The sequence below is a fragment of the Hydra viridissima genome, unplaced genomic scaffold, assembly GCF_058129835.1.
Source record: "Hydra viridissima isolate aposymbiotic clone 2 unplaced genomic scaffold, HvirCarnegie_v1 scaffold_5, whole genome shotgun sequence".
Lineage (NCBI taxonomy): Eukaryota > Metazoa > Cnidaria > Hydrozoa > Anthoathecata > Hydridae > Hydra > Hydra viridissima.
The window spans coordinates 10,585,523-10,608,226 of record NW_028324304.1 but is presented as its reverse complement, the minus strand read 5'-3'; the positions used below and the strand labels follow the sequence as shown (position 1 = coordinate 10,608,226).

Genomic DNA, 22,704 nt, shown 5'->3' with positions numbered 1-22,704 from the left:
TAAAGTCGTTTAATTAATAAAATACTTTAACTGTATAGTAATCCAATTATAGTTCGATAATCCAGTCAATGTTGATAACAGTTCGATAATCCAGTCCGTATCCTAACGATAATGCTACAACTACTTATACTTCGTACACTTACAGCGTCTTTAGTTCGCTACAGTAGTTCCTTATTAGCTCAGTTACACGCAGAGTACTTCATAGAACTATTCACATTATCAACACTGAGCTCACATTAGCAACACTGAGAATTAAGCTGAGAATTAAGCTTAAGATTAAAACATCGGTCAAAAATGAATGTATAAAAATGGTAAATCAAATTTTTATTTTGGGGGTGACCTTTTTTTGTTGCAGAAAGCTATTTGGGCCGTTTTTCATGATTTTAGGTAAAAGTTCATCGATTTATGATACAGGAAACATTTTATTTGAAAAAAAATTAAAAAGTCATATCCCTAATATATATATATATATATATATATATATATATATATATATATATATATATATATATATATATATATATATATATATATATATATATATATATATATATGTATATATCTTGAATTGGCAAATAAGACAAAATTGTTTGTTGAACACTACACTTCCAATATTTCCAAAATCGATTTTTAATACAACAGTAATATAGAATGATAAATATAAAAAAAGCCTAAAATATACAATTCATAGATATATATAAAAATATAAATATTTTTTTAAAGATTTATGTGTGTGAGTGTCTGTATATATACTTATACAATATATAAAAATACAATTTACAGGATATTGTTTCGATAGGCCTGGATATCATTGAGATACAGAATCTAAACCAAAAAATAAAACTTTTATCGTTTGTGGTCTTAGAGCAAATGTAAAAAAAAAATATTAATGAATTAGTATGATTATTAATAAATTTATAAAGTAAGAATATATATATATAACAAACTTTTACTATCATCAGTTTCTCTGAAGCAATCTAATTAGCCAACTGTAGTTGCTTAAATTTGAAAAGCTTGAATAAAACAATTTATAATACAATGAAAGATTAAATAAATAAACGTATATTTTAGAAAAAGCGCTTTACACAAGACACAAACAAAATCATATCACATATCCTAAAATGTCATTAAAAAACTCTAATCTTCCGATTTCTGCTTTCTACAAAAATTTATTGGCGAATATTTCAGAACTGATTTTACAGCTTCATAAATCCCTGCTTCATCTGGGTATCTTTTTGAGACACTCTTTAAAATATAAAACTCAAACTTCTTGCTTAAATACTATTAGTAAAAATCTACATGCTTAAAAACTTATACCCTTTTTCATCGTTGAAAATTTAACGTTTAAAAAGCGGTTTATTTTTAACGTTGATAAAGCATAAATTTTGTAACGTTTTCAAAGTGGCTTTTTGCGTAAAGTGATTCCACGTTGAATAAACGTTTTCTTTTGAGAAGCTAAATTACGTTACAATTTCAACGCTTATTCAACGTTTCAATTTACCGCGATTTAGTATACAAAAACGGACATTGATTCAACATTGAAAAGACGTTGTTTTTGTCACTGTAACACTTTTTCTACGCTGCGACCGGTTTTCAACGTTGATTCAACGCTGACATGTTTGCTGGGTTAGGATTACAAAACTGCAACTCGATTGCAGCCGCTTTGAGTTGAATAAAAATTTAGAGCTAAATTCTGGAAACTATTGAAAACATTGCCAGAAGTAAAAGGCTTATTAACGGACGACAACGCATTTTGATGTACTACCATTGTGAGTGCTGACGTCAGCTTCTTTTTCTATCAAAGTGCAAATCCTATCTTGACTTAGTTCCTTAGCTCCGTTTCTACATTAATCGAGTGTATCAGGAGGAAGTCCATAGCTTTTTTATCTAGGATAATCCGATAAAGGTCATAGTGCCTTTTTTAATTTGTTGGCAGTTGGTCAAATGCGATAAAAACCTTTTTGTCATCTACGGGTGATTTAAGGTTGCTGTTTAAAAAAGACAATGTATAAAATTGGTCGCTCTAAGTTCTTTTTGCTAATGGAAGAAATGGAGATGCAAACATTGGAGGCACAATGTGTCTCAAATTCTTGGCCAATATCAATAATTGTTTTTCAATATTCGCTCGTTTGGAAATAAAGTTCAGAGTTAACTATTTTTTTTCTCACTTGGCAATGAAATAACTGTCTCGTGTATAAATAACTGTCTCATGTAATTGACTGATGTCAAATACATCAATAGCAATTAGAGTAAGTTATTTAACACACGATGTTAAGAGAAAACAAAACAAAATCAAAAGAAAATATTATTACCTTACATAAACTTGAATTTATTATTGTAAATCGATTAATTTGTCATACTACTATCAACTAATTTTTTAACTGTAACCTTTTTTGATAATGAAATTATTATTATCTAATAATAATGATTAAATTATTTTATCATTATCTATTGATAAGTTCTCATGTAATGAATCAATTGTTAGTGCCATTTAGCGTTTTTAAAAACGACTTGTGGTGGCTTTAATCGGTGACTTAATATTCCTAATACTGTGAGGGCGGGGGATTTTATTAATTATATTTTTATTTATTTATTTAATGTTCTTCTTATGTTTGAAGGAAAGGGTGAGGGGGGAAGGGAATGGGAAGGTTTGGGTTTAGAGTTGTTTGGAATAGGTATATGGAGGTTGGGATCGAGGTTAGTGGTCTGGGGAGTACTTGGTTAGGAAAGGGCGAAGCATGGGTTGTAGAGTGTTGTTTAGAGGTTGGGAACAAGGGTCTGGTGGTTTTATTAAATGTTTTTTATGTTATGTCCCTTCTGTGATATGTAACGGCGCGGATATGGTAAGGTGCGCGGTTAGAGCATCAAACTTTTCAATAACAATATTTAACGCATATAATGATAATAACGATAATATTAATATTCAAAATGAAAACAAAAATACTTACGACTGGTTCTTCTTCTCTTAATTATTTTTCTTAACAAATATTCTCAAATATTTCTCCTCAATATATATTCTCTTAATATTAACTTATACAACTATCAATAAATCAATACAGATAATAACGCTTATTTAAAGTTACTCAAATATATTTTCTTACCAATTCTTCTCATAAGTTTCTCTTTAAAATCGTCATAAATTCATCTGATAAAATTCTTTTTAAATCTTTAAAAATCATTTTCTCATAAATTCCTCTTTTAAATCTCTTAAAACTCTTTTCTCATAAAATCTTCTTTTAAATCTCTTTAAAACTCTTTTCTCTTCCTTGTTCTCCTCTCTTCTCTTCTTCTTCTCTCTTCTTTTTTTGAGCTTTTTATAGTTTTCGGTTGCTTACGGTTTTGCTACTTATTCATCATTTATTTATATGACAGGCTGAATTTCGTCTCCGTGCGTACGTCTTTTCTTGATTGTTGTTTTTTACTTTTCTTTTCGCTGTATCGTTTATTCAAATGACAAATTCAATAAGTCTCCGGTGTACGTCTTTTCTTGGTAGACTCGCCCTTTCTTCGTTCGAATTTTATAAGCTTGAGTCGGGTAAAACTTAAAAATAATGTTTACAATTTTCTTATTTTTCCTCATCACAATACGTATTCTTAAAAATTCAATTTGCTGTACGTATCACTATAATTTTACAATTAAGTTTTACTCGCGGTTCGATAACACCAATGTTAAATTCTCATCGTTTAGTGCCCTAATAAATTTGTATCATCAGTGTCAAAAGGATAAATGTGTCTTACATCTCTCAGTTTTTCCTGGTGCTGTAGGGGTTGGTAAATTACATGAAACTGACGCCAAAGCTTCCTCTACAATAAAGATATGGCCTACCGTTCTTCTTGAAAAAAACTTGAAATCTATAAACGTGAAAAACGTGAAAAATGTACAACAATGTAAATATTAATGCTCATTGCTAGGAAATTTTATTACGATTATGAAAAGTGAGAATACAAACAAGTGCTTGTACACTCAATTTAAGACACTTAAAAAATAGTTATAATTTTTAGCTTTTGAACTACTCAGTAACCTTTGCTAGCTTAAAAATGTATATATATTTTTTAATGTAAACTTTTGCAAGTAGCTTGTTAATAAAGACAGCACTTCGATGCTTTTTAATTTAAATCAGCTTTTTAAAAAACTTTTTAAACAAACGAAATTTTAAAAATGTGTAAAACGTTCAATATTAATGCAACAATAATGAATTAAATATTAACAAAATATATTTTGAAATACTTGAATCAAAAGTAGCAATTTAGTTACCTGTAATTAAAGACCTGTATTTCAATTTATGTGCAGCTTTTCTGTGTGAGATACATCTTGTTGGTCATGGATTTATTTTTCAGCAGGATAATGAGCCCAACCAAAGTCTTAAAGATAGCTGGAAAATATTTTAGCCAAAGTAAAGCAAAGAAAATAAGAATATATGGAATCTCCTCCTCAATTTCTTGATTGTAACCCGATCAAACTGTTGTGGAACGAGTTAATTAAGAAGTAGCTTAATTTTCTAGTTAAAATAATTAAGAAGTAGCTTAATTTTCTAGTTAAAAAGTAGTCCTGCTCGTAAGAAAAAGAATTGCTTTGAAAAAAAAATCTCAGCTCATAGCTGATTTTACTCTAGCCTTCTGTCGCAGTATTATACGTTTGGCTGAAAGTTACATATTTAAACGTTGGTTCAACTCTCTTATCAGTTACAAATGTGTTTGTTACTCTATTGAGATTCTTTAAACCGATCCATTGTTGATTATTTAACCCTAAAATTTTTCTTTTTGCTAGAAATTGAATTTTACTAATCAATGATCTAATGTTATTATATGTTTACTTAAAAGTAGAACTGTTCGTAGAGATATTAAACCTTCTAATCTGCTAGTAAATAGCAAAAAAGATGTGATAGATGTGATTATGTAGACATTAAGGAGACGATTGCCTTAACTATGACTAAGCAAAACATAAATCGCATGGCTTTAGCTCATACATCTCCTGATATTGTTAAATGTAAATTTGAAGTCCAAACTAAATACCTTTTAATATATGCTCTTGTAATCACTGTATTTGAGATTCTAATTTTTCATTAGCCTGGCATGGTATCATACTTGTACTGAAGAATATACTTCTAATACTTTTACTCTTTTAAAAGTCTGTTTTATAAGTGTTACTTATAAGTTTTTGTTAAGTTCTGCTTTAACTATGTGACTAGTTTATTTCTTATGATTTTCTCTTGTCTTTTCTTTATATTATTTAGGTGATTGCGTTTTACTAGTGAATTACTTATTTCAACGACCTGTGTTTTTTGTAACATCCTTAATACGAAGTATATTGAATTGAACTGAATAAAAGCCATAGTATCTGGCAAATAATTACACTCTAAAAAAAAATCCGTTGTATATAATGAATTGGGTAACAGATCAATCCGTCGCTATTGCACCAACGGCTTTTCCGTTAAGTTAACGGATTAAAGTTTTAATGGATTGAAGTCCGTTGATATTTTTCCGATAAAACAATCCTTTTATACAAAGGAGTTAATACGTTAGTGCATCAAATTATCCGCTGTTTTTATTCAGTTAAAATAACGCTTTGGTAGGGAATAATCAGTTAAAATCGCTCTATTATAACTAAAGAGGAATTAAGGCACACAATATTGTAATTTGATAATAAAATAATCCTTACATTTTTTAATATATAGCTTATTTCATTTTGATATTCTTAATACACAATGGTTCTTACCATTATAAATGTAATAATTACCAACCATCTGATACAAGCAGTACTAATTATACAAACTAACACGGTTGGGAGAAAAATAGAGTCCAATTTGTTGGCAAGCTTCAAAAACTCTTTAGCTGGACATTGAAAACTAATCAAATATTTATAATAATGTAATTCAGTACACAAGCTTTTAATTACAATCAAAATAGTTTTTAAATATATTAACATAATATTTACGAAGTCGAAAACAGCACTACTAATCATATATGCATATATATGTATGTGCAGTGAAATCGTTCACAAAAAAATTTTTTTTTTTTGTATTAGTGTTGACAATATTAAGAAGAACTAAAAAATATTTATTTGAAAGAAAAATACACTACGGCATTACTTATCAAATGCCTGCAATTATTTTCATTGTTGGCATTTGGTATTGTGATATGGTTTCGGTGTTGAAAAAATTTAGTTTAATACCAGTTTTTAATACCGGTATTGCAAACCGTGGAAACTCTACCCGCATCTTACCTTCGATGCTTATAAACATGAAATAGTATTTAGTAATTTAGATACAACTTTTGATAGTTTCTTTTTTAAGACTTAAAAGTTTGTTGATAGATAAAAATGTTTTTTAGTTGCTGTTTTTATGATCGTGGATTTAATATAACAGGAATTTTTCAAATCAACGTAAATGGCACCTTGTTTCGGACATTATGCGTTTTGGGAAAAGTCGAACGAAGAAATCGAGGTGAACATGATATTAAACAAAAAACATGGGTGACATCGAATGTTTTGATAAAAAACGAGAAGAAAAAATTAAATTATCCTGTTAATTCCTAAAAATTATTTACATTTTGTATGTAAATTATAAATCTATATTCTTAGTGATTAAACGAAACTGTTGGTTGCAATTAAGTTCAACGTTAAAAGGTACTACCTATACTAGTTTATTCCCGGGCTACTTATCAACATAATATTGTGCTAAATGGTGCTCAAATAAAAAGATGAACGACAACAGTGTTAACACACTGTTGTGTTGACCAACAGGATGTGAATGCGTAAATCACTAATCTAATGATAATAATGACAGTTTCTTGTATTACGGATCATACTGTCATATACAGTATTGGACAAAACATTTGCAACCAAATAATGCTAATTTAGTTTCTTTATATAAAAGTGCTGCATTTTTTCAATTTAGAGAAATAACTATGTAACTGTTTAGAGACAAAGTTCTTCAAGTTTTATTCATCACAAAGTTCATTATTTGTACACGAAAATTAATAAATTAATCAAAAGTATTAAAAAAAGTTGATTTCCTTCTGGACAAAACAAGTGCAACTCGACAAAATGTTGTCCAAGCTGTATTTCGCTATCAATATTTCGTGGCGAATCCTTTGTTGTCAATCACACCTTGCATCTTCGAGGCTATGATGCGATCAATGAAACTTTGTGGAATCGCTGCCCAGGCCTTTTGGATTTGTTCAAACAGTTGATCCTTATTACGAACACCTTCACGATTAATTCTGCGGTTGACGATCTCCCACAGGTTCTCGATAGGGTTGAGATCCGGAGATTGAGGCGGCCAATCCATCACCGATAAGTGGTTGTCTTTAAACCACTGCTTGACTACTTTTGCAGTGTGTTTCGGATCGTTGTCTTGCTGAAAAACCCATTTTATTGGCATATTCCATTCAGCATGAGGTAACATAACATCTTTCAGGATATTTTTATACATGAAACGGTCCATTATTCCATCGTTTCGATGGATTGGACCTAGACCGTTAGGAGAAAAACACCATTACTCCACCATGCTTCACGGTCTTATGGTGGTAACGTAAATCGAGGCGTTTTCCGGCCGGTCGACGTACACGGCAAATGCCATCGCTCCCAATGATGTTGAACTTCAATTCATCACTTAACAGGACAGTTGGCCATTTCTGCACATTCCAGTCAATATGAGATGTAGCAAACAGGAGTCTTTTCTTCTGGTTTTTTAGTGAAATCAGCGGTTTCTTTGCAGGGCGTCGAGAAAACAATCCGGCTTCAACAGCACGTCGTCTGATTGTTCGGTCCGATACAGGTAGCTCTAATTGCTTTTGTATCTCGACTGATGATATCCAGGGATCCTTCTTGACGGATCTGACGATCATAGAATCCTCTCTAGAAGTGGTGGAACGCGGTCTTTCACCTTTGTTATCTGCTGCCAACTTCCCCGTAGAACGATATTTGGAACATAGTCTTGATACGGTCCATTTTTTCACGCGATATTTATCACAAATACTTTTTTGTGACATTCCACTTACGTAATCGCCAATAATTTTCTTTCTTAGTTCCAATCCAAGACTGTTGGGAGCCATTTTTGCACTTGAAGTCATAAAAATATTTCTGGATGCTACTGGATGCTTCCAGATGCTTCTTCTGGAAACTTCTGGAAGCTTCTGCATGCTTCTGGAAACTTCTGGAAACTTCTGGATACGTCCTTTAATTATTAAAAAACTTCCATGACGTTGACACGGACCAGACTTAAGAAAATGAAACAAACCAAAAAAGTTGCACTTGTTTTGTCCGCTGCAAAATGGCACTTGTCAACGAAATTCTGCCTGTGTGCTGTCACCTGTCAGCTGATTGCTCATGTCATGGCATGCTATGACTCCAGACTCCTGAACTGTTTGCTGTGGTGGTATAGTTCGTTTCGTTTTTAAGACATGTAAAATTAGGATTACTTTTTAGCATTGTTCGATGTTGGTTGCAAATGTTTTGTCCAATACTGTATATATATATATATATATATATATATATATATATATATATATATATATATATATATATATATATATATATATATATATATATATATATATATATATATATATATATATATATACATATATATATGTTCAACAACAGAAATATATACAGTTATGGTTAAATAACTTATACATAAAATGAATACAAGAAAGCAAAAATAATTTGTCACAGTTTTAAAGAATTTAGCAAAGCCAATTTATGGCAAACCGCAAGAATAACTAAGAATTCAATATTAACATAATATGATTTACCAGCTATATATAACCTTAATTTTATTTGACAAAAACTAATGGGTTATTATGTGCTTTTTATGATAAATGAAAAAATATATGAAATATGAAAAACGAAAACATGAAATATCTGCCGCATTTTGTAAGATAATTATAAATTTGAATCATTTTTGAAAAGTTTTTGCATTATCAAATGAATTATAAAATAGCTTGGTGAATGAAGGACTAAGCTGGCGAATGAAGGACCAAGGAATTGAATCAAATCAGATCTTGATAAAAAAGTATATTTAAGCTTTTTTATATTTAGCTATACTTTTTTTAGTCATTTTAAATTTATCCTTGCAGGTCTATTTTATCATTCACAGACTTTGTTTACACAAAAAAAGTTCTCAAGTTTACAAATGTTCATCTTGAAAAAATGATAAAATCTGTTCGTGTCAACAACTAATTTTCTTTATCTTGGTGTAATTTGTTTAGTAATTTGTCAACACGTGAAGTAGTTACTTTATCATGAACAGCCTTGTTAAACAAATGCTATAAAAGTTTAAATTAATACAAAAAGTTAAACTGTAATAAGTTGCACGTCCATTCTTATACGTCCATGCTTTAGTTCCTTCCTTAATTGCGTTTTTGATTACGTCTTTATATCCATTTACGGAACGATTGACAAGAATTGTGTGGTTTAAAGTTATCCGGTCTGACAATAAAATCAGTTGAAATGTATCGAAATGTTTCGGGAAAAAATGGTTTCGAGATAGATTTTTATTTTTCCCGAAAATCAATCGGTACTCTCGTAACTTCCGGGACCCGATCGAAATTAATTTCCCGAAAGTTTAAAAACTTTACTCTCGTAACTCAAAAACATTTCGAGAAGAGTTCCGTTACGAGTCTCGTTTCGTAACGTATCGAAACAAAAATAGTTTCGAGAATTCCATGCTTACCATAAACTCAGATTTTCTGGAGCGTATTTTTTCACGATGCACGCTCAGCATGCAAAGCCCAGACAAACGCTCATAATGCTAATAATGCTAAATTATACCAAATAATGCCAAATTATATAATAATATAATGATTAGTTAAAAAACATTGATTTATTAAATACAGATTAGACATATTCCAAAAAACAAAACAAAAATTAAAATGCAGCAGGTTAATTCATTTTAATCAAATTAAATATATATAATTATAATAATCAACATTTAGCTAGCAAAAAACATAAGGCAATAGTATTATTAAAATGAATATAACACAATAAATAGGAAAAAAATAAATAGAAATACAATACAAACAAGAAACATTTTGCCAACAAACAAAAAAACAACAGCATAAAAAAGTAAATGAAACTGACACATTAAAAAATAATTTAAAAAATTTGATCATTGCATCCAATTTTTTCTTCGTTAGTTCGAAGTTTGTTTGTTTGCGTAAGAACGTTGTTATTGTAATTCGATTTCTTTTTTTTTAATTATTATTCCTTTATTTTCTTTTTTTTTCTTCCTCTCTTCTTTTTGTTTTCTATACTTCTCCTTTATCTATTGTTTTTTTCTATTTATTCCTTTTTTATTTTTCTATGATCTATTTCCATCATATTTTTTTTTAAACTTTCATTCAAACATCTTTTTTAAAAAATATAAAATATGCCTTTATAAAAAAGCCTCCGCCATCGTGGAAGTCATTGCATTTGATAGTGATATTTCATTTAAACTGTTGTCATTTACATTACGGTGAGTAAACTATAAATGAGTTAAATTGATAAGGTAGTGAAATAAACAGTTAAAAGAAATTTTGTGAATATCAAAATTTGTTATTTTGTTTTTTCCAGGGGGGGGGGGGGCAACTGCCCCACCTTGCCCTTGCCTGCCGGTGTAGGAGGTACGAAGTACCTAACCGGTACGGATCACTGTACAGTAACTCCTACCTAACGGTACCGATCACTTGACAAGTGATTCCTACCTAGGTGCCGAACACTGTACTTGGGTACCGAACACTTAACATATTATTTTCGTCTTGTAAATGTCATAAAAAAAAGTAACAAACTTGGAAAAAGATACGAAAAACATGTTCACTAGCCGTCTAGTTTAAACAAAATTTAAAAATCACACTTTTGAAATTTAGTATTTATCACTTTTTTTTTGTGTAGTAACTTTTTTAGATCAAATTAAGATTATTAAATACTAGATTTTATAGCTGTTTTAAAGTGATAATCATTCTATAACGTTCTATTAAATAATTATGGGAGCATTTTAAATTATTTCTTTCAATATTGTTTACATTTTATTCTACATTTATCATAATTATATTTTACATTTTATGTGTTATGGACATGGATATGTTATAGACATGTATGTGCTATAAACACTTATATTTTAGTATAAAATGGAAGAAAGAAATTCAACTGAGGTCGATGACTCAAAATTATCTAAAAAACTAATTAAAGAACCAAACTTTTGTGAGATTGAGAATTATTTATTATCAGGAATTTTTCCTGAACATTTACAAGGAAGAGAAAACATAGGTAATAAAACAAACTTTAAAAAACAAAGTGACAGGTTTGTAATTGTTAATGGTATGTTACATTACAAATATAGAAAAATCATGAAAGTTACTTCTGGTCCAGAGACTTTATTTGTCGTCAAAGATCAAATATCTCGTGATCAGTACAAAAAAGCAGCACATGATGGGTTAGGTACATCAACTGAATCGAAGGCTATAGGTGGACATGTAGGGAGGGATAAAACAATATGGAAATTGATTGATTCAGGATATTGGTGGCCTAATATGAATAAAGATGTTAGAAATTATGTTGCCACTTGTATATCTTGTCAAAAATCAAATTCAAAAATGAAAAAAGTCTCTCCAGAGTTGCATCCAATACCAGTTCCAACAAAAGTATGGCATCAAATTGGTGTTGATCTCTGTAGTCTTCCTAAAAATCCAGAAGGTTACATTGGCATTTGTGAAGTTGTTGATTACTTCTCAAAATGGATCGAAGCAAAGCCTATTTATAACAAAAGTGCTGAAGAGGTATCCAGATTTCTTTATGAACTCATTTGTCGTCATGGTTGTGCATCAATTCAAATTAATGATCAAGGTCGAGAATTTTGTAATAAAGTTTCTGAAAATTTGTTAAATCTTACTGGAACCTGTCAACGTATTACTTCTGCTTACCATCCTCAAGCAAATGGTCTGGTTGAAAGAGCTAATAGAACTATACAGGGTTCTATGCTTAAAGTCCTGAACGGAGAGCAAGAAAAATGGCCTTGTTCATTAGATGGCATACTGTTTGCATTTCGAACAACTCGCCATAAGTCAACAGGTGTCACTCCCTTTCAAGTTATGTATGCAAGGGAGCCAGTCTTACCCATACATTGCATAAAAGATGATCAAAGCTTAATTCATGATGTACCTGTTGATTTAGAAAGAGAAGAAGGTATTTATTTTAATAATGAATGAAATTAGTTTTTTAAATTTAACTTAACTCATTTAGTTTTTATTTTAAGGTATTTTGGAACAGGCTGATTTGCACGAAAACTTAAAACGAATTAAAAGCATTCAATATATAATTTATGATGAAGTAGCAAAAAATATAAAGAAATCTCAATTGCGACAAAAGAAGGACTATGAAAAACGTCATAAAAACCAAATCCAATTCAATATAGGCGATGAAGTTTTTGTTTATAATCTTAGAAGAGCTGATAGAAAGGGTGATAAAGGAAAATCTGTTTGGGATGGCCCATATGAAGTTATAGAAATATTTATTGATAAAGGACTTTATCAGTTAAAACAAAAGAATGGTGAAACACTTCGTACCAAGCATCATGGTTCAAACATGAAACTTTTCAAGAAAAGATCTGAAATTGAAATGGTTCAAAAAACATGTGATGAGATATCTGATATATCTGTTGGTTGATTTTTGTTCTCATTAAGTTGTGTTTTTGTTGAATATTTCTATTGTATATATTTCTATCTTTTATTGACTTTGTTTTAAGATTATTTTAAGATTATTAGGTTTATTATCTCCCTTTTTAAGTTTTGATAATGTTTTAGCAAGCAAGAAATTGAAATTAGCGAGGTTAATTTAAAATACTATGGAAATTATCTTTTTTCTGTAAAGACTTTCAGTGAAAATTTCTTAATTTTTTATTTATTTTTAATAGTTTAGATTTGTTTTTTTAACAATAAAATTATTTGATTTAGGAAAACATTAGCAATTTCTTGTCATGCAGTTGGTTGACTTCATTTCCCTCGTTTTAGTTGACCTCCTTTCCCTCATTTTGTTTGACCTCTTTTACCTCATTTTTTTTAAAAACACCTGTTTTGATTTAAAATGGCAACACAGATTACCAATTAGTTAATTATTAAAATTGAAGTTTTAGAAGACAGCCAACCTCAACTCAGATTGGTAATCTTCAAAAATCCTGCCTTTACCATTGACAGGTATTGTGGTTAAGGAACTACGAAATTTTAGGGGCCAAAAGCGTGTCTAGGAACCTAGAAATTTTACTAAATGAAAAAATTAAAAATGTAGATAAGTTTTGTGCGTCAATTAAAGTAATGTTTTATATAACGAGTTTTACGCTCATGGATTCTCATAAAAGTATATTCATGAAAATAGTCACACTGCAAGCAATTATTAAAGCAAAGAAAAATTCAAGAAGCGAGGGGCTAACAACTCCAGGGGTCAAGAAGAGTGAAAAGCGGTCTTTTCAAAAGTATATTTTATTTGTAAAGATTTATACCAACATTGCGGTTATAAACAGCAATAAGACATTTGAATTGATTTAGCTACTCAGGTCAGGCCACCCTCTTCTACTGGAAACATGTAATCTGATACAAATTGCTTTATGAGGCAAATGAAACTGCTTAACCGTAATGAAGTCAACTTAAGAAAAAGAAAACTCTGAAAAAAAACCCCCAAATTACATGTCGGCAAGGGTAGTAGGACCACGTAAACCCTGAAAGGTAATCTTCTTAGTCAAATCCATGAAGGACATCCTTTTATAAAAACTCTTAGAGTATAGTTATCGTATAATCTTATAAAAGTTATGAAAAATTAATAAGTTTAAACAATAAGTATTTTTTTTTTTTTTGCCGTTAGTACATGATACCTGAGTTAAGTGTTTGATACCTGGCCGGTAGGAATTACTGTATAGTGATTTGTACCTAGGCAGCGAGCACTGTACAGTGTTTGTTACCTTCCGGTACGGCTTACTATACAGTGTGCGCTACCGTTAAGTCAATCCTGCCTACTACACCGGCACCCATGGTTCTAGAACAATTTTAAAAATTAGTTAATGTAAGTTTTTTTTCTATTGTCAATATTATATAGTAATGTTTTCTTTATTTGGTGTAACACTTATTCCATTCTAATTTAGTTTTTTCTGTAGCATGCAATAAAACACATTTGTATTTTTAGTGCATTCATTTGTGGCATTGGGCAAGATTCTTCTTTTGGAAGACAGTGTTACATTTTTGCTGTCTGAAAAATTTACACAAGACCCGATAGAAGAATACTTTTCAAAGCAACGAAGAAGGGGAGGTTGTAACAAAAACCCTACTTTAGAAGAATTCAATCGAAATGTGTTGGGTTTGAGTGTTGCAGGCGATGGATTAATCCATGTTATGAGTGGAAACACACGAGGTTGAGAAAGAGAGATGTTCAAACTGGATGTTCATGACGAGGATTTATCTCATAAAAGGTCGAAAAAATAACGCATCATTAGGAATACGTCTATTTATATGATTTGTTAATCCGTAGTGAATTGGTATTGGAAGGTTGTCCTAATTGACCGTTTGAAACTAATATCATATTTCTTAAGCATTTTTTTTTTATGTTATTGTAATTTTATAACTTTTTTTTTTTTAAATGCAACTAATCCTACTCACCAATTTTCTCTAAGTACTGAATGATTATGCAAAAAAAAAAAAACAACACCTTTTTAACCTATCTATTTTTAAATCTTAAATTTTAATGTACCAAAAATTATTTTTTAACTGAATTTTTTCAATTTGCTTATTTTGTAACTTAAGTATTTTTTTTAGCTGCACTTAAACTTTAGTAGTCATTGATTATTAAAAAAAATCTTGATTATTAAAAAAATTTCTTTTTCTTTCTACTTTTTACGTATCTGTTATCCTAGTGGAAGGAAGACATAAAAATTGGAGTGTTTCAATCAGCTAATACTGTAAAGACGTGCAATCATTTACGCACATGAATATTTTAAGATTTGTTCCTTGAGCTTTTTGAAAATTAATAATCTTCAAAAAACTAGAGAAACAACTTAAAAACATCCATGTGTGTAAACTATTTAAAGTACAAACAACAAAATACCCGTATAGACAGCAGGTGCGATAAGTAAGGGAACTAAGGTATATCTGTGTGTAAACCCCTTCCCCTTGTTTAAAGGCTTATCTAAAGGTTGGTTCATGAACTTATTTTAGATGTTCAACATTTTTGTTTTTCATTGAGTATTCAATAATAAAAATACAAATCATTTTCAAAAAGTTAATTTGTTGTCGACTTTTTTTTTCTGTAAAGGGTTTTTCGTATGGATGGCTCACTTTTACTTGATATATTATTTGTCTTTCTTTTGGCTATCTGTATCCATGCATCAAAAAATGATTTTGCCCTTAAATTAATCCACTTTTTAAATATAACATCCTTTAAAATTCCTTTCAATTCCTCAACCATAATATCTCGAGTAAGTGATGCCCAAATAGAGTCAATGAGCTGGCTCTGCTGTAACATTGTCATTATAACATTTCGTAGATCTTCACCTTGGTAAGTTGTCAATAAAGACTTGTTTAAAGTTTCACGTGCTACTCTTTCTATTCTATAAATAAATAAATAAAATTCTGTATTCACACAAAACAAACCTCCTCTGTTTATTTTTTCAGTCCATGTCTTGGTGTAATCATAAATGCTTTCAAACACCATGCCTTGGTCTGATTTTTCTCTCCATGATTCTAATAATTGTAAGATATATTTTGCTGATTTATTATTTTGGTCTTTGTAACAATTTGCCAAAGAAAATACTATAAAACCAGAAACATATCGCAGTATCTTCTCTTCTTGAGAAGTCAATGCAAGATCTTCTGTGATTAAATATCTATTTTTCAGCTGGTTATTACAACATGTAAGGTGTTTCTCATAAACTCTAGTTATTATAAAATGGTATAGGAGGTGTTTTCCTGCAAAATATGCTTCTAATCCACTTGAGACTAATATAGTATTCCAGATATCTTTTAACTTGGAGTTCAAACATAAAGCATTAATCGATGAAGGTCGTTTTTCTCTACCAGAGCCAGTCAACCAACTTAATTGCAGAATTTTAATTAGATTCTGGTTCAAATTCTCACTGAACTCTGATTAATTCATATCATATCTCTGTTTCATCATGGATGAAGCAAGTTTAGCACATAAATTTCCTGGTGTTTTGGTAGAATCTGCAGCCAAATTAAATATCTTGTGTGTTGCTGCCTCACTGACTGAAGACCATACAAAGCCTAGACATTCTTGTTTTAAGATGTTACATAAATCTGGTGAAAGAACACAACCTAAAAATATTTTATTTGTGTATATATATATATATATATATATATATATATATATATATATATATATATATATATATATATATATATATATATATATATATATATATATATATATATATATATATATATATATATATATATATAGGATGATGTAATAAAATGTAGTTTTAGATATACAATAGTTAAGCTGCTATATACACTGCTATTAAAATATTAAGAACATCTAGCTTTATAGTTGGTTCTATTGCTGTCATTTTTAATAAATAAAAGAAGTTGATGCAACTGGTTAGACGAGGCCAAAAATTTCCAACGAATCCGACTGACTTTGGTTGAGATACTAAAACATCCCTCAAAAGGAGGTCATTACGCAAAGTCCGTAAAAATTACCGTAAATTTTTTATTCGCATGTTAAGTTTCTTTCAAAAAAAAGTTACACACAAAATCGCTAATTAAAAATTTTAAAAATGATGGAATCGGATAATGGTATCTTAGAAAATGTATACAGAGATGATGACATCCAGAATAGTACTGATGAAGATGATAGTGATGATAATAGTGAGCATGAATTCAAAGGTTATTAAACTTTTTCTTCTCGTATTGTTTTATTAGTAATAATAAAATAATGCAAAAAAATGATGATAATAATAATGTTAAGCAACTTAAAATATGTGCACTTTAAACAACTTCCTGAAAAATCAAATTATAGCTGTTGGAGTTAATATCCAATAACTAATGTCTGTTATTTTCACCAGCAATAAAGAAGAAAAATTGTCCAAATTTTTCAATTAATGTTATAAGGCTGTTATGATATACTTTAACCAAGTTTATATATATATATATATATATATATATATATATATATATATATATATATATATATATATATATATATATATACACACACACACACACCTGTAACAATTAGTATTTCATGGTTGATGTATTATATACATGTTATTTAGATGGAATTAGCATAGTATTTAATGGCTGATGATTGCTGTAAGCCATGAAATTTAAGTACCATACATAGTTTCTTTATTATATATATATATATATATATATATATATATATATATATATATATATATATATATATATGCTAATGTGGTGATACCCTAATAACTGTTTTATATTCCAAATTCTAGGACACAATTGACAGAAGTACCTGAAAATTGGGTCCCTGACAGGTGAATACGTTAATGTAGGTAAGTTGTTTTCACTTTTGCCCCTTTTTTGGTTGCCAATTAAGAAAGGTATATTTTAAGATATGTGCATTTTATACCTCAACAGTTATGATGTATTGATAAAGTTCTTGTTTTTTTGTTGTTTTTATTTTTTGATTTTAGGGAATATGATAAAAATTGTATTTGTATGTGATTCACCTGATGAAGCTGCATTTTGCTTAAAACAGTATGAACTGCAAACAACTACACGATATGCAGTTTTCAAAGTCGGAAAAAATTTCAGAAAGATAGGTTTTATTATTTTAAATTGTTTTTCTGTTATTAAGATGTAATTAAAAAGTAATTATGCTGTTATCAACCTTTTTGAGTAGGTTTTTATTGTTACAAAAAAATAAAAAGTACATTGAAACTTATTTTAATCTATCTGCTAGTTTGTTGCATGATTTTTCATACACAAACTAGCAGAAAGTTACCAATCTTATCAAAGGGAACTATTTGATTTAGTATTCCCTCCAATCCTTCCCATCACTGTTGTGTCTGTGTGACAACACTGTTGTGTTGTCAATTAGCACTACCTATTCTTCTTAACTTCTCTGTTTCTCTTAGAGGCTTTTTTTTATTGTGGAGAACTAATTCCTAAAAGCTTTCCATTCTAACATCATTTCTAAGAGCACAGGCTTCCATGTACCTACTTTACCTGAGACTTTTAAGTTGTTTATGTGCTTATGATATTGCTTATATCACAATAAATCTGTATTCATTTATTTGGGCGTATTTTATAAACTCTCAGTTTTAAAGTATAATGACTTTTTGTATGCAATCAGTGGCCTGGCTGGTGGCTGGGTTTTATCTTTGTAGATAATGTGTTTGCAAAAAGTTGAAAAGTGTTATGGGAAGATGATGTCGTTCCATTCTCTGGAACACCTTACATGATTTCAACATCAAAGGTGTTGGACTGCCATCATGGATTTGATAGAAATTTAGCAGCCAAAAAGAAGTGCAGACATACATACATACATACATACATACATACATACATACATACATACATACATACATACATACATACATACATACATACATACATACATACATACATATGTACATACATACATACATACATACATACATACATACATACATACAAATGTCATTTACTGAAATGTGCTATTTAACACATAATATTATTATTAATAATTCATCAATAATAACTGCACACAAAATGAATGCAATAAACAAAAAAAGATATGATGATGATGATGTCCAATCAATATTCTCTATATGGCTTATCTGCATTATAATAGATAAATGGTATTATCAAACTAGGGCATTGCTAATCCTCATTACCACAAAAAGTATGTAGTTCTTCAGGACAGCAAGAAGTTTATGTGCCCAGCTCAAGTTGTTATGAGAGAAATTATACTTTTCCCAGAATTTAAGGTTATCATTTTTTTAAATTTGTTTCTATGTATATAAATATATTTTTTAAAATTTGTTTCTAAGTATATTTTTTGTTTTATTTTAAGATTTTCACATTTAATTCAGAAGTCAGTTTGTATTTATAGATTTTAGAATCAACTGAATGGCGAAGAAAAAATGCATCAAAATTACTCAGAGATAGTATCAAGAATGGGTCATTTGAGAAAGATAGTATCATTAGAAAGATAGTGCTGGTAATAGATGATTTGTCTTGTCATGAAAATCATCCAGTTGGGGATAAGGTATAATAAAATATTTTCTATTTCCAATTTATAAAAATATATCATATTATTCTGTATCGTCTTAAGTTCAGCTTTTTGATAAACAGTTCAAACAACTTTTAGATTGAGCTAATTTCCCAAATGATAGATCCTCAACTTTCAATTCAGATTGAACAATATGTGAAAGAAGGAATTTTAAATCTCAGGGAAATGAAAAGATTGCTTAGGATTAAAGTAAAAGAAATGTTTGAAGATCAAAATCCCCCTTTCAATAATAGAAGATTTTTTCCTAGAAATAAAACTATAAGATCACATATTGTAAAAGCACAACACAAGTTCAGGTATATTTTAATCTATTTAATATATATTTTTTAACCTTATAGAAAAGGTCGATAGGAGAGTTGCTAAGCTGGTAGTTTTTATCTATTATTGAATACCTACACATAGATTTATCAATTATGATATGATACTATAAGTATGATACAGAGAAATGTAATAGTTTTAGATTTATCAATTATGATATGATACTATAAGTATGATACAGAGAAATGTAATAGTTTTAGATTTATCAATTATGATATGATACTATAAGTATGATACAGAGAAATGTAATAGTTTTAGATTTATCAATTATGATATGATACTATAAGTATGATACAGAGAAATGTAATAGTTTTAGATTTATCAATTATGATATGACACTATAAGTATGATACAGAGAAATGTAATAGTTTTAGATTTATCAATTATCAAGTATGTTTATAGAGATGGGTTTGGGCATATCGAAGTGATAGATTTTTGGTGAATTGCAATACAAATAATGGTGTAGAACGACAAAACCAATCATTTAAATATTCATACCTTCAACGATATAAAAACTCCTCAATTACTAGCATGCTCACAATCCTAATTGAAGAATTCTTTCCTGATAAGCTAGAGAAGTTCTTTACTTTGTTTTTAGTTTATTTATATTTTACATTTATATTTTATAGGTTTACAGTAGTAGTTTCAGTATGGTAAAATATAAATTTGTCTGGAATTCTATAATTTAGATAAAAAGTTATAGTTTTACATATATACATATACTTTTATAATGTCATACATACGAGCATTTTAATTTGCAATAGTAATGCGTGTCTATATACTAGCACATAATTAAACTAAATAAAATAGTAATGTAAAGAGTAGCAAATGTATTGCAAAAGTAAATGTATTGCAAAAGTAAATGCTGTAGTTTTATGAATTTAAGCTTTTTAATTAATTTATTTAGCTATAAAGAAGCGAACCTTAAAATGCACTCCAGCTATAAACTCTATAATACAACTGTCCCTGAATATCTATTCAACAGACCACATGATTTTATCAAAAACTGTTTAGAGAAGATTGCACTTGCTAATGACTCTGAGATGACTGGAGCTTGGCCACAAAGTCATGGAGTATTTACGGTAAACAGTTTCTCAGGTAATAATGAAAGTTATACTGTAGATTTTGGAAGTGACAAATTGATGCCAAAATGTTCTTGCAAAAGTTGGCGTGAATCTGCATATTTATGCAAGCATTTTTTCCTGGTATTTGTAAGATTTCCTGAAACATGGTCATGGAATTCTTTGTCATCATTATATAGAAATTCTCCTTTCCTGACTCTGGATAATGATGATGAGAATACTGTATACATTCCAATCAATTCACCAACTCCATGTGAAGTTGGTGATGAATCAATGTTATACGGAGAGTGTTTGTCTCCGGCACTTAATGACTCGATGAAAAAAACCGTTGTAACAACTTCAACTCTTTCACAAATTCGCGATATGTTAAATCAGATAAAAAACTTAACATATGATGTTGATGAATCAACTATTGATACCAGTAAAGTTTGTGAAGATTTGGCAAAGGTCTTAAAGAAATTTTCAAATGCCACCAAAAAGGAAAATGGAATTCCAGTTAGAAAAGAACTGGGGGAACCCAAATGAATCAAAATATATAAATAAAATATACAATAAATAAAAGTCTCCAACATTTGGTAAGTATTTTACATATTGTTTTACATGGCATTTTTTACATGGTTTTATTTTATATTTTTACTTGTTACAAAATGATATTTTAAAGATCTATATTTTTCTTATCATTCTTTTTCTTTCGTTGGTCTGATATTCCCAATTTTCTATGAGTCCCCTTCTCCTACTACTCCCATTTTTTTAAATGTTAAAATTTAAACTATCAAAAAGGATTACAATCTTTGTATTCGTAGCGTTAGAAAAGCGCTCAACAAAGTTACAACAAGATTTTAATAAGTTGAGTTCTCCGTGAAATGGGAGCAGCAGTTTTGGTATTTACTAACCCGCAAAAAGTCTGTTTAAGAAGTGAATTATTTGATTTAATTCTCACAAATCAGATATTTTACCTTAATACTTACTGTTTTACGGGGATGGATGCGGTAACGGAGAAAGAAGACGGTACTGGGTAATTTTCAACAGGGGAATGAAGATGACAACAAAGTTGGAGAGTGGAAGGAACAAATGAGTATAGCGCTTATAGTCGACTCCCTGGCTACAGGACATGATTATTAGTGAAAAATGTAGACACTTTCTTGTATTTGTATTTAAGATTTGACATTGAAAACAATCTGTTAAATATTAATACCAGAAGTAACATCTCAATAGTTATTAACATTCAATTGTTATTAACTTTATTTTTAAAAAATTGTCTGCGCAGTATCACAAAAAACTATTTCTGGCGGAAACCTTTTAGTCTAATTATCGGTTTCGCCAAAACTACTGGATTATACTCGGGTTTAGGCCTACCTCTAGTCCAATTTGCATCGTAAAAAAAAAATCTTTCAGCAAAATATGCAGCAAAAAATCTAACATTAATAACCTTCGTTTCACAAAATTCAATATAGTTGTATCAAATTTGAAAAATTCATTTCCATTACCAACCCACGGACGTAAAAGTACAAAGTGCAAAAATTCTTGGCCGTGTTTTGATCAAATTTACGGTAATTTTTACGGACTTTGCGGAGTGACCTCCTTTTGAGGGATGTTTTAGTATCTCAACCACTGACTTTAATATAATTTAATTTCTATTGTTTAAAACAAAAGTTTGAAACAATACGCAACGAGCATGGCTCGCAAAAAAAAACAATGGGTTGCACGTCCATCTCTTATAAGTCCATGGTTAAGAGGACTTACTGTGTTTCATTTAAGGCCAGTTTAAGCCGTTGTTGCGTTAAAAAAGTTAGTCGTTAAAAAAAGTTAACAAATAGTTCTGCGAATGCGTTACGCGTGCGCAGTATGATTTAAAAGCGTTCGTTAGGGAATGAAATTTGGCGTTAAAAAAGTTGCATCGTTTCGTTAGGGTATGTAAAATATTAAAAGGTAGTTTATACTTTTATTAAAAATGGCTGTCCATGTTTACTAAGTTGCTGAATTCATAAGCTTTACGGCGCTACTCGACTTTCTCCCCCCCCCCCCCCCTAATTTTATGATTGATTCTGATAGAGAATTTTATGCTGATTCAGAAAAATATAA

General features: G+C 29.7%; 2 protein-coding genes and 1 pseudogene across 2 annotated transcripts; 2 read left to right on the top strand and 1 right to left on the bottom strand.

Annotated features, from left to right (window-relative positions):
- Nucleotides 1-15,100: 15,100 nt before the first annotated feature.
- Nucleotides 15,101-16,206, bottom strand: LOC149888595 (uncharacterized; annotated as a pseudogene).
- A 473-nt stretch (nt 16,207-16,679) lies between these two features.
- On the top strand, nt 16,680-19,628 carry LOC149888594 (uncharacterized). Its single transcript, XM_090087157.1, has 5 exons — nt 16,680-16,866; nt 17,439-17,498; nt 17,640-18,917; nt 19,043-19,198; nt 19,301-19,628. The coding sequence occupies exons 3-5, from the start codon at nt 18,864-18,866 to the stop codon at nt 19,550-19,552; spliced, it is 462 nt and encodes a 153-aa protein (XP_089943283.1). The 5' UTR covers nt 16,680-16,866; nt 17,439-17,498; nt 17,640-18,863; the 3' UTR covers nt 19,553-19,628.
- A 318-nt stretch (nt 19,629-19,946) lies between these two features.
- Nucleotides 19,947-21,302, top strand: LOC149888593 (uncharacterized). The gene is made up of 2 exons (XM_090087153.1): nt 19,947-20,118; nt 20,448-21,302. The coding sequence occupies exons 1-2, from the start codon at nt 20,072-20,074 to the stop codon at nt 21,145-21,147; spliced, it is 747 nt and encodes a 248-aa protein (XP_089943279.1). The 5' UTR covers nt 19,947-20,071; the 3' UTR covers nt 21,148-21,302.
- Nucleotides 21,303-22,704: the final 1,402 nt, after the last annotated feature.

Coding starts and splice junctions, on each gene's coding strand:
- LOC149888594 (XM_090087157.1), top strand. CDS start 18,864: ATGTGCCCAGCTCAAGTTGTTATGAGAGAAATTATACTTTTCCCAGAA. Junction 18,918..19,042: donor TACTTTTCCCAGAATTTAAG/GTTATCATTTTT, acceptor TTGTATTTATAG/ATTTTAGAATCAACTGAATG. Junction 19,199..19,300: donor ATCATCCAGTTGGGGATAAG/GTATAATAAAAT, acceptor AACAACTTTTAG/ATTGAGCTAATTTCCCAAAT.
- LOC149888593 (XM_090087153.1), top strand. CDS start 20,072: ATGCTCACAATCCTAATTGAAGAATTCTTTCCTGATAAGCTAGAGAA. Junction 20,119..20,447: donor TTTCCTGATAAGCTAGAGAA/GTTCTTTACTTT, acceptor TAATTTATTTAG/CTATAAAGAAGCGAACCTTA.